This window comes from Macaca thibetana, chromosome 12, assembly GCF_024542745.1.
Source record: "Macaca thibetana thibetana isolate TM-01 chromosome 12, ASM2454274v1, whole genome shotgun sequence".
Lineage (NCBI taxonomy): Eukaryota > Metazoa > Chordata > Mammalia > Primates > Cercopithecidae > Macaca > Macaca thibetana.
Window position 1 is genome coordinate 90285025 of NC_065589.1, and position 13182 is coordinate 90298206.

Consider the following 13182-nt stretch of genomic DNA (forward strand, 5'->3'; position numbering starts at 1 on the left):
AGATGGTCAGGCTTCCCCTGGGCAAGTTTTTGATACGAAAGTTTGCTGTGCATATGAGTCAATCTATAAGTAGCAGTATCCAGCTAACCCTAAAAATTTCCTGAGTTCTTGTTTAGTTTGAGGCAAGGGTAGGGACACAATTCTCTCAACTCCTTCAGGCCTTAGTCTGCACTTATCAAGTGGCCTAAATATTTAACTTCAGGCTCCACATACTGAAACTTTTCCTTTGAAACTCCTAACCCCTCCAACTGCAGATGGTTAAGAATATGCGTAGAGAAGCCAGTTACTTTCTCTATATCCTCACCAGATATAAGAATGTCATTGACATATTAGAGTAGGCATATTTGTTTTGGGATGACAACTTTTTATAATAATTGTTCTAAAATTTGACCAAAAAGGTTAGAGGAGTCTCTCTACCCTTAGGGTAAGACTGTCCATCAATACTGTTGTTTCCACCCTGAATGGGGATCCTCCCACTCAAAAGCAAATATATCTTGACTATCTTCAGCCAGGGGACATGCCCAGAAAGCATCTTTTAAATCTATTACAGTAAACCATTGATGATTATATGGAATGTTGCTGAGAATGGTGTAAGGATTGGGGACAACGGGGTGGGTAGTTTGGACTATTTGGTTAATAGCTCTTAAGGTGCTGTACCAGCCGGTATGACCCGTCTGATTTCTTGACTGGCAATATTGGAGTGTTATAAGGGGACGTACAGGGCTCAAAAAGCCTGTCTTTAATAAGACCTTTAATTTTAGGTTTCAACCCTATCCTGCAGTCTATGGGAATGGGGTATTGTTTTCTCCTTAGCGGGGGCATTAAGCTTGATGTGGATTGGAGAGACTTGGAGTTTCCCTGGGTTCTCCTCTTTGGACCAGGCATTAGGATTAATGTATTTTTCATCTGCAGTGATGAGTAGGTTTAATGAGGTGAGGAATCCTCTTGGGCTGACTTGTAGGCCTATGCCTAACTTCAACATTAACTCCCTCCCTAATAAGTTAGTCCCTGCCTCAAGGATTAACAAAAACTGAATATGAGCTGATCGATCCTGGTATCTGACCTCTGTGTTTTTAAAAATTTTTCTTTAAATCTTTCTCCTTTTACCTGAGATGAAAAGTTCCTCCAAAGAGTAGGCAATATTAGATGGAGGGAAACAAACAGGCACGAGCCGCCCCTGAATTGACCAAAAAGGTGATAAGCTCATGCTTAGGGCCCACTTCTGAATTTATCAAGGGCTCCTGGTGGGACTCAAGATAAAAGAGACAGAGCCCCTGACCCCCCTATTCTTCCTCAGAAGTCATGAGTGGAAGGGCTTCTTTCTCCTTTTTAAATTTGGGACGTCTGTCTTCAAGTGGCCTGTTCTACATTTGTAGCACCTATCTTACCCTTACCCCCTCTCGGTTCTGAGATTCTTTGACTTTGCTCCCCCATACTCTTTAGAGGGCCTGGTAAATGAGAGCCTTGGTTCTTTAAAGGAGAGTTTGGACCCTTTATGGGTTCTGGCCCCTTGAAGCTCTGTTTAGAAGTATATGGGTTTGGAGTCATGTGTTGGAAGGTGGATAATATAAGTTTTGTCTTTCGTTTTTGCCTTTCTTCATCTGTCCTCACATACACCTTTTGAGCTTTCCTGAGAAGTTCACTTAGGGGATGGTCTTCCCAGTTTTGTACTTTTGTAATTTTTTTGAGATGTCTGGCCATCTTCTAGTGACAAATTGGAGTTTTAATATTCTTTGCCCAAGGGGATCTTCTAAATTGAGGCCTGCGTATTGTCTCATTTGCTCTTTCAGTCTGTCTAGGAATCTCATAAGCCCTTCATCCTTTTTTTGTTGTATATCAAATGCTTTAGAGAGATTTTGGGTTCGGGTACTGATACCTGAATTCCTTTTATTATTATCTCCCTTAGGTCCTGCATGTTTTCCCAGTGAGCCAGGTTTTTATTGTCCCACTGGGGGTCTTGGGCGGGGTTTTCTGGTCCACGGTAGGAACTTTTTGACTGGGAGGACGCTCACGTTCCCAAATTACCATAGCAGCCCTACGAATCATACTCCTTTCTTTTCCTGAAGGATGTCCAAGATGTACATTAACTGTACCCAAGTGTATAACCGAGGTCCTAAAAATTGATCAGTTTTAAGGGAAAGAGAGCAGGGGCCGACTCTTGAGTTGTAGAGGGGAAAGGGAAGTTCTGGATATACTTTTTACATTGCTCTATTTCATGTTGGAGTCCCTTTAAGGAGGGGTCCTTAGGCTAATAAGGGACAGGCTCCTGGGATGATAATTTCTAAGAGTCAGGATTGTAAGGAGGAGGAGTAACGTGAGTAGGTGAAGGATCTAGAGCGGGACCTGGGGTGGCAGCAGCTGCCTGAGGAGAGGGGTTGGGAACACTGAGCCGGGGAGGATGGTCTAGGGGATCCCATGTGCTGGAGTCTTTGAGCATTGGAACTAACATCTAATTTTTCCTTTTGTGATGCTAGATCAGGTTCTTTCCTAGTTGTCTCTAAGGGAAAAAGGAGGACAGGTACCTGCCTCCAATAAAGAGCATAGTCCAGTTCCTCTTGAGAAACTGGGCTTTTGTCATTGACATATTGAATCAAAAACTGACACATCGCACCCTCATTCGACCCAAACTGTGGCCAGAAGATTGAGGGTTTGAGGATGAGTCCCCGAGTCCAAATAAAACAGTAATATTTTATCATTTGTTGCTGTTTCTTAAGTTTAGTCTTCTCGTTATCTTTCCAGTATTTTAATATGAGACCTAGGGGACTATCGGCGGGAATATCTTTACTGCCATCTTTATCCTTTTTACTCTGTCTTGCTTGGGGTATTTCCCATGTCAGGTCCTAGTTAGACTCAATGCCTCGTATTAGAGACTTCTTGCCTGAAAATTCTTCTCTGGAGACTTGTTAAGTCTCAGTCCCTCGTATTAGAGATTTCTTGCCTATCCTTTAGCCCCACCTCCTGGAGGCTCCTTGCACCCTTCTTTTGCTTCATCCACTCTGGCCACTTCCCTCATGCGAATTTAGGCCCCTCTTGGTATTGGCGTGCCGGTATGAGCCCCACAGCAGGATCTGCCCTAAGCTGTATGAAGTGACCACAGAACTACAGATAGGACCCCCTCACTCTGCACAGCAGTAGTGCTTAGTACCATTCACACAAGCAGCACTGAAAGCAGTAGTGCTTGTGATCATTCACACACACTTTCATCCTCCAGAATATCCCGACCACCAAGGAAATACTTTGTCACCCCTGCAACGTTTCTTACCTTGGTCTGTGTACAGAGTTACCTGGTTGTCGCGGTATGTGAGAATCCTTTCCCCAAGCTGCTGGCCTGTATCTTTCCCTGTTGCTGAGAGTCTGGGTGTATTTGTCGGTGGGTTCCAGTCTCTACACTGAGGCCACTTCAACGAGGCAGTGGGTCGCGCCTCCCCATGAGAAGTGACCAGAGACCTGTTCACCGAAGGAGAATGGGAATCCTGGGTGGGCCCCCAAATTGTTGGAAGTAAATGCTTGGTGTTGCAAAGTGAAAATATACTCAGGCAAAGGTTTTCTCAGCAAGGCAATTTACTTCTGTAGAAGGGTGCGTCTTGCGGATAGAGCAATGGCAAGAGCACACCGGACAAGGGAGGGGAAGAGGTTCTTATTCATTACACAGCTGGTCCCTACTGTTGTGTCTTTCCCCTATTTGCTAGGGTTGGACCGCACAATCTAAACTGACTCGATTGGCTAATGTTTGTAATTGAACACAGATATCTAGGCGGGAAGGGGAAGGCTATCTGTTATGGAGTAAGGCATGTCTAGACTTGTCAGGGCATGTCAGGGTGCTGCAAGGGCAGGAAGGGTTAGTTATAGCACGGATAACTATAGAAACTAGAGAAACAAAGAACTTGAGGAACTGGGAATTAAAACCTTTTGAAGAGGAATTTATCATCTCTGTCATGATATTTTGCACTGGTGGATTTAAAAGGAAATCCACTTCTGCTTCTTTCTTACTTAGTGAACTCAAAGTGGAAATCTGTATCTTCTCCCAGTCTGAATGGTTCTGTTAGTCATGAAGGACTAGTGAAGACTGTCTTGAGTTGAAATTCAGTTTGCTTTGTCTTAGGCTTTGTTTTTTGTTATTTAATGAAATTCTTGTATTTATCTTAGACTTTGATTGCTTTTTTTTTTTTTTTGAGACAGAGTCTTGCTCTGTCGCCAGGCTGGAGTGCAGTGGTGCGATCTCAGCTCACTGCAGCCTCCATCTCCCGAGTTCAAGCAATTCCTTTGCCTCAGCCTCTGGAGTAGCTGGGACTACAGGTGTGTGTCACCACGCCCGGCTGATTTTTTGTATTTTTGTAGAGATGGGGTTTCACCATGTTGGCCAGGACGGTCTTGATTTGTTGACCTCATGACCCACCCCCCTTGGCCTCCCAAAGTGCTGGGATTACAGGCGTGAGCCACTGCGCCTGGCCAGCTTTGATCTTTTTAAACAAAATCACATTACGTTGTGAATGGGATCCTTATCATTAGGTCTTGATCTTAGATTTAGGCTAAGACTTTTAAAACTAGCTTTTGATAAATGAATGAGCATTAAGTTCTTGTTTGCAAACACCCATTTGGCCATGTGGAATCAAGAAAGTTGTTACTTCTTTGAAAGATGATTTTTCAGTAATCTAAGTCATCGTGTATTTATGATCATGTATTTGTTAGGTATAGAAAATTAGACCCTTACGGCCGGGCGCGGTGGCTCAAGCCTGTAATCCCAGCACTTTGGGAGGCCGAGACGGGCGGATCATGAGGTCAGGAGATCGAGACCATCCTGGCTAACACGGTGAAACCCCGTCTCTACTAAAAAATACAAAAACCTAGCCGGGCGAGGTGGCGGGCGCCTGTAGTCCCAGCTACTCGGGAGGCTGAGGCAGGAGAATGACGTGAACCCGGGAGGCGGAGCTTGCAGTGAGCTGAGATCCGGCCACTGCACTCCAGCTCGGGTGACAGAGCGAGACTCCCTCTCAAAAAAAAAAAAAAAAAAAAGAAAAAGAAAATTAGACCCTTACTTATACTGAAATGAAGTATAAAGATTTAGCTTGATATACTGCTGAGTCTAGCTTGAAAGACTTGGGGCAGGGGGTAATAATGGTCTTATGTCCTTGTATACTTTTGTCTAAAAGAAGGCTTTGATGACTTTTTAGAGTAAGTTTTAAAGTCATTAATTCTATATGACGTAGTTGAGGCAATGCAATTTTTGTGTATCCCCAGTTATGATTAGAGCTTTTTTAAAAAAGTGTCAGTTCGTTGTCATTTAGCGCTATTTCTAAATTGTGTCACATAATTTGTGTCAAGAATTCTGTCACCATGCTTATATAAGCTTGGAGAGATTATAGCCTATTGAATTTGATCTTCCTGATTGAAAAGTAGATTGGCTAGATGGATTGGATGTCCAATTTACAAATGGGAATAGTAAGGCCCAGAGAATTTAGTGAGTTACTCAGTGACATTGCAGAGCCAGCACTAAGCATGATCTTAATCTGAGATTGACTTCTTATTAATGTGTATTGGTTCCTATTGAATATTACTGTGGTTTTACAATATTTTCCCTAGATAACTTAAAAGAACTGAAGTACTTGAGAGCTAGATAAAGAATAGATGAAGGAAGGGGTGACATAAGATATACCTTGATTAAATGGAGACCATTGGTAATACCTATTATTATTTATTAAGCCTGTTTCTAAGTGCCGTATCTGTATTATCACATTTGTTCTCTATAATAATCCTATCAGACAGTTAATGTTTTTTCTTATTGATGAAGAGTTTGTGGTCCAGAGAGGTCAAATAAATTAGCCCAAGTTAAATGGGATAGGAATTCTGTCCCATTTATCTGTATTATCTGTATATATCAGTATAAGACTATATAATTGGGTTAATTTGCTTAGACCCTGAAGGGGTTGCTATACTTCAGCAGTTCTAAATTCTGTAGGTTGAGAGAGTTTCGCAAATTTTGAATACTGGCACTTGTCTTGTTACATGGTAAAGTTCTATTCTGCATGATAACAATTTGTACAAATATTGCCTACCCTTTATTTATCTAAATATTTCTTATCAAAAAATGATGTTTTGAATTTATGTTGCTCTGGATCAGGGGTATCCAGTCTTTTGGCTCCCCTGGGCCACTCATAAAAAAAATAACATTAACAGTAGCTGATGAGCTTAAAAAAAAAAGCCAAAAAAATCTGAATGTTTTAAGAAAGCTTACAAATTTGTGTTGACACATTCAAAGCTGTCCTGGGCCACATGTGGCCCATGGCCCACAGATTGAACAGGCTTGCTTTAGATGAAGAGGAAGTAGGTTAAATGATTTCCACAAAAAAAGCCACCAGTTTACTTTTGGTTGCTAAGGGTATGCTTTAAACATAGATATTTCCATTTATCTCCAATTGAATGAACGTTTAGTTCTATTTAAAGATTCAGTTTGCATTTATTCAAGATTTTTGGCATTTATTTGTATATTCATAAAATAATTTAGTGGTATATGAGATAGTTGTTCTAAAATATTAAAACCGCCTTTATAGGTTGTACTTACCTTATGGAATTTTACTTTAGCACACTTAAGAAGAACCCCAAGTAAAAAGGCAGACATGAAACTTATTTAGGTTATGAATTTGCTGCTACAGGTTTGCAGCAAGAATGGTTTTTAAAAAACCACCAGATTTAGGAGTTAATATTTTTTTCAGGTGATTTTTTTTTTTTTTTTTGTAATACTAGACAAAAGATAGGTCCAATTGTTTGTCATTTCTTTCCAGCAGGAAAAACTTTAGAAATAACTATGAAGGAAAGAACTTGTGAAGTCCCCATGTGAAGTTCTTCACTTTTAAAGTGCTTTCTTTTCATGTCATGGTAAAATTGGACCAATTGAATTTACACTTTGTAAAATTCACTCACCGTAGCATTGATATTGCTTTCATTACTACCGCTTTTTATTTTCATTTTTTAAAATATGTAGAGTGATAAATGAAATATGTTTGTTTATATCTAACATTAGAAACTTTCTGGGATGCTAAGAATGACTGAACAGGATGTGTGGCGCTCCCTAGTGTTTTGTTCATGTATTTTTTATTTTCCTCAAACTGATGATTCTTCTGAGAACATCTTGATAATTAGTTTTATACTTATTAAAAGAATAGGAAATAGAAATGATTTACATAGTGTAAATACACATATGGTTGGCCACTCATGAATTGTATAAAATATATCAGCTACGTTTTTTAAAGGTGCCAAATTGTTCATAATATTCAGATGTTTAACATTTTAGGAAATTTGTGTCTCATACAACTAAAAATTTTGAATTATAGCACTTTTACATATTTACCAAAGTAGTTTAAATGGGAATTTGCAAAGCAGTACATGGTTTTGATTTTATAGTATGCTTCAGATTAAGTAAATATGAACTACCACTTTGTAGCCTTAAGAATGGTGTGGCTCATGGAATTCGTTGTGGCTTTATTGTAGCAACTAAGTTAAGAATTTTTCCCCTTTATTATTTTGACGCAACATCCCATTTTCATTGAACTTAAATGTTGAGACACAGTATTAGATTTGTGGGCCACATAGTGACATATTGGTAAATGTCAGACTACATACACAATGGTGGTCCTGTTAAATCATATACTACCTCTATGTTTAGATATACAAATACTTAGCATTGTGTTACAGTTGCCTACAGTATTCAGTACAGTAACATGTTATAAGAGTTTCTAGCCTAGGAGCAATAGGCTGTGTATACCATAATAGCCTAGATGTGTAGTAGACTATAACCATCCAGGTTTGTGTAAGTGCATTCTATGATACACAATGATGATATCTCCTGATGACACAACTCTCAGAACATACGGTCATTAAATGACACATGACTGTGTTTTATGTGCCCTTAAGAGTGAAAAGAAAAAAAAATCTAAATGGAAAATCTGAAACACTCAACAGATAACGTTGAGACACCTCTTCATGGAAAGAAGAAGTATACCTACCGTGACAGAGGAGAGAGCAAAGACATTTGAATGTTTTAACTCTTTTATTATTGGGATGAGGGAGGAAAAAATCACTTTTGAGGATTTGAGCCATAGCCAATTCTCCTAACTTTGCATCTTGTATTCCCATTAACAGTAAGTGTTAATAGATAGCTTAGAAACTTTTAATGGTCTCAGATTGATGGTGCTGCCAAAGTGACTGGCATAAATCAACACAATTTCTTTAAAAGATTTAGCTTCAAAGAAAGAGATTATAAAAAGTATCTCTATGTTATGTATATCCTAGAATTAGTAGAGAATGAGAATCATAACATCGCCACAAAGTAGATTTTTTAGACTTGGAAAAACAGACTTAGGGATTCTCAGTCCTCTAAAGGAACTCTAAATTTCTTAAATTCTTACAGTAGTTTTTCCTACAGAATACAGTATTTTGCATGTTTATTGTTTTCTTTGGTTTTATGTTGACATCACAATTTTGGTTTAAATTACATTAATGATTGATTTACTTTCAGGATATTCAGTTGTATGTAATTTAGGACTTGCAGATTGTCAGGTAAAACAAGATTAACTAGTCTTCACCCCCAGAATTTACGGAGATACGAAGGGAGAATGTAGCTTTTTGACATTAAATCTCATTCTATAATAAATACCATGATTTCCGTTTTAAAAGAACATTTCTGAGGTGTTTAAACATTTTAGGTATGGGAAGAAGGTCAATTAAAGAGAGAACTATGTCAAACTCTGTATGTTCTTTAGTGATTTTCAAATACTGCTTGCTGTAAGTCTCATTGGCCTGGTCTACTAAACTCTTATATATTGGTTTTTATGTGGCTTTGTTTTTAAGTAAGATTTTATCTTTATATGTGTGATAAAGTCAGGATATTTCAATTTGAAATTACATTTATTTGTACAGTCTGCTACTGCCATGAGAGAATGTTCTTTTTTTGAGACGGAGTCTCTCTCTGTTGCCCAGGCTGGAGTGCAGTGGCGCCATCTCAGCTCACTGCAGCCTCCACCTCTCAGCCTCAGCCTCCCAAGTAGCTGGGACTACAGGCACGTGCCACCATGCCCGGCTAATTTTTTGTATTTTTAGTAGAGATGGGGTTTCACGGTAGCCAGGAAGATCTTGGTCTCCTGACATCGTGTTCCGCCTGCATTGGCCTCCCAAAGTGCTGGGATTACAGGAGTGAGCCACCGTGCCCAGCGAGAGAATGTTCTGTTGCTTTATGCAGATTTTACTCTACTTTAAGAAAAATACCTTTAATTCTTAGGAGAAGTTACTTTGATTGGTTTTTCTCTTAAGTTTTCAGGCCTTGATCTGTCAATTTAGCTTAGAATTCTAGTGTTGGTTATGTTACTAGCTTTTGATTTTATATATAGGTTACTTAAAGTAGCAGGCTGTTTCTATGTTGCCTGTCATGTATCTTGGTTGTTTTCCAATGCAACCAGTTACCTGATTCAGCGTATTTTACATTGGCCTAAAGCAAAATTACGAGGATATATCTATTGGCTGGAGATGTATGGGCTGGGAGTAAGCCTAGTTATAGTTCTTTCTAATTTGATTGTTGTGTTTTTTCTCCTTACCTTGTAAATTATTTTTCTGATTCTCAGTCTGGATGATGGAGGCTTGCCAGTGCTTCGGTTTTCAAATTCTGTACCTTAAAAAAAATACGTACTATTTGGATCATATTCCAAGTCAGCCACCACATTCTTATAGTCACAATTTTTGTCAAAAAGTTTTGTTTAATGATGTTTGGACAGTTTATTGGTTGTTTTTAACCCGTTAACTCCATGCTCCTTTATTTTAATAGGTACCTGAGCCTCATTTAGCTTCATGGGTCACTTTCACAAGGAATACAATTCAGTGTGTGAATGTTCTTACATAACTTTAGAAGGCTTGAATCTGTATGTTCCTGCTGACCATATGCTTATTTTCTGTTGTTCCTATTTCTCAAAATGTTCATTTACTTTGAAATTGTTTAATAACTGGTTACCTTGTTCCAGTACCTGTGATTATTGTATGTAATTTTTGTCCCCTTCTGAATTTCCTTAGATCTTTTTAATGGTCATTAAAATCAAAATTGTGATGTGGGATTATACTAATATATAGGAGCATTGGGTCAAATTCTTGAGAAACTTGTGTTAATCTTCAGGATTTATATTCAGACTTAATAGAATTGATTCATAGATTTGAATGGTAGTTGTTGATAAACTAAATTGAGCTCCCAAACTAATATCTTCAGATATTTATGTATGTGCCTTAAGTTTTCTGTACATGAGAGGGGATAGATGACTTGTGATTTAAAAAGGGTTTTTTTAAATGTATTTTTTTAGGTCATTGTTTGGATATTAGCACCTTTGATCTAGGATTTTGAAATGTGCCACATTATAAAATTTATTCAGTACATGTATTAAAAATCAAAGGTGAAAAATACTGAAAAAATTTTATGTTAAATTCTCTTGCTCCAAAGAAGTGAGAAAAATATGACTGTTGTGTTACAACTAAAAGGAAATTAATGTTTTTTTAAATTCAGGCTAGAAATAACGTAATAGTCCAAACTTATTAAATTTACTTGTTAAAATAATTTTGACCGTATATATAAAAACTGTGACATAAGCATTAAAATAGATTATTGATAAAGTACTTCATTCATTCAACAAGCACTTACTAAGCATACTATTCACATGGTATAGTGTTTAGTGGTTTTTAATCTTAAGTTATGGGATTCTTGAAGTCATATTAAGTGCTTTGGTTTTATAGTAACCTTTTTTACTTTTATTTTAGATGCCTGGAATGATGTCGTCAGTAATGCCTGGAATGATGATGTCTCATATGTCTCAGGCTTCCATGCAGCCTGCCTTACCGGTAATCATGTGAAAATAACTATTTTCTGTGAAGTAATGTTTTGATTGATTGCTTTTATATATGGAATAATAATACCTATATACTTGATAGGCAATCATGTTAGCCGTTGAAGTGCCTGTGTAGTACTGTAATAAAATACGAGAATTACTGTGGACTTTCAGTTTCTTTTCTTTTCTTTGTATTTTTGAGACAGAGTCTTGCTCTGTCAACCAGTCTGGAGTGCAGTGAGTGACATGATAACAGCTCACTACAGCCTCAACCTTCCGGGCTCAAGCAATCCTCCAACCTCAGCCTTCTGAGTAGCTGAGACCACAGGCACGTGCCACCACGCCGAGCTAATTTTAAATTTTTTTTATAGAGATGAGGTCTCCCTGTGTTGCCCAAGCTGGTCTCAAACTCCTGAGCTCAAATTATCCTCCTGCCTCGGCCTCCCACAGGGATGACAGGCATGAGCCACTGTGCTTGTCCTGGATTTAGTTTCTGTAACTTCAATGATAGGCATTTAGATTTTTTCCTATATTGATATTATATGTACATTCTTAATTATTAGGTTAATTCTGTATTAAGACCAGAATACTGAAAAGTATACAATGTGAGCCAGAAACATTTTATTGGTCTGATAACATGTAAGTTTTAAAGGGTAAACATTTACTTCACTGAGTGCTAATTAAAAGTTGGTATAATATGATTTAATACTAGATTTAGAAATCAAGATTTAATTGGAAATCCACATTCTGAGACTTCAGCTGTGGCAAATTAATTAGAAAATCTATTAAACAGCCTTACCACCTCTATCGGGTAGTATAGTAATATAAATTATTACGAAATTCAAGTTTAACTTCTTTATTCTTTATGTGGTTGTAATGAACAGATGTGACATACTCCCTTGAGGTGGTAAGTTTGCAATGTCTTTCCCAAAATCCTAAGACGAGATATATTTCAAAAATTCTTTATAATACTGGAAAGTAACACATTGCATATAATATGTAAACATTTCCTGCGAGGTCCAGGGCAATGCCGTCTAACTTAATAATGTTAGTATTTTTGCAGCTAAACTAAACTGAAGTGGGATAAATGAAGTTTGTGGAGTTTCATGTTCATTTAGGGCAGGTTTTGCCACTGTAGTGAGTTTTGGTACCATACTTGAAAAAAGTTGGTTTTCAGAGGGTTTTGGTTTCCAGAATTGTGGGTAAAGCGTTGAGGACCTTGTGTACACTTGGTGACCATATAACATTTAAACTACTCCCGTAGCCTCAGTTTGCTGATCTCCTTTACAATTTATAGCAAGCTCGGGGAACTGAGACCACTAAAAGTTTCGCTAAGAATCTTTGAGTCACAGGCTTGAGGATTATACATAGCAGGTACTGATTTCACTATGCTTTATGAGGAACTTATATAAAATACACTTTAAAAGAGATGAATAACACTAATTTCATTTTTCTTCTTACAGCCAGGAGTAAATAGTATGGATGTAGCAGCAGGTATGTATACTATGTATGGTGGTATGTGTTAGACCTCATTTGGACAGTAGCAGCCCTATTATAATGAGGAGTAAAAAAAGCAGGATCTCTTGGACTTTATATAACCTCCTTTTTCTTTTTTCCGCAATAGGAAACTGGGATAGCGTTGACAATTGAAGTCTTTTTGTTGTTGTTGTTTTGAGATGGAGTCTCGCTCTGTCACCCAGGCTGGAGTAAGTGGCAATCTCGGCTCACTGCAGCCTCCGCCTCCTGGGTTCAAGTGATTCTCCTGCCTTAGCCTCTCAAGTAACTGGGACTACAGGTGCATGTCTGGCTAATTTTTGTATTTTGGTAGAGACCGGGTTTCATCATATTGGCAAGACTGGTCTCGAACTCCTGACCTTGTGATCCGCCCACTTCGGTCTCCCAAAGTGCTGGGATTACAGGCGTGAGCCACCGCGCCCGGCGATAATTGAATTCTTAGGAAATTTTTACAGTTTTAGGTCAGGAGTTCTGGACCCAATTAGGTCTGCAGATATTCTTTGGCCCACACAATGTTCTTCAATTTTGTAATTATTGCTAACATTTGTAGTCTGCAGATTTTGAGTTTGAATTTATTTTGAAAAGTTGGATGATCTGACTATTCAATACTTAACAGTAGTCCTGTCAACACAGTAAGTGCTCAGAGAGTATATGTTAAATGAACTCTGGTTGAGTTCATATTTGTACTCAGCAAGCATTAGAATGACGTAGTGACTCCATTCTGTAGTATGAGCTCTCCTTGGCATTCTAGACTACTTCAGAGTTAGTTTTCTGTCATCTCCTTGGCCCTCGTATTGATAGCCATTGGAGTAAA

General features: G+C 38.3%; 1 protein-coding gene across 14 annotated transcripts in view; it reads left to right on the forward strand.

Moving 5' to 3' along the window:
* Positions 1–13182, forward strand: part of PRPF40A (pre-mRNA processing factor 40 homolog A) — a 64676-nt gene that overhangs the window by 14193 nt on the left and 37301 nt on the right. For all 14 annotated transcript variants that reach the window (XM_050752053.1, XM_050752054.1, XM_050752057.1 and 11 more), the window contains 2 exons: positions 10786–10866; positions 12317–12347. In XM_050752053.1, coding sequence (XP_050608010.1) covers positions 10786–10866; positions 12317–12347 — 112 coding nt within the window. The remainder of the gene's footprint in view (positions 1–10785; positions 10867–12316; positions 12348–13182) is intronic.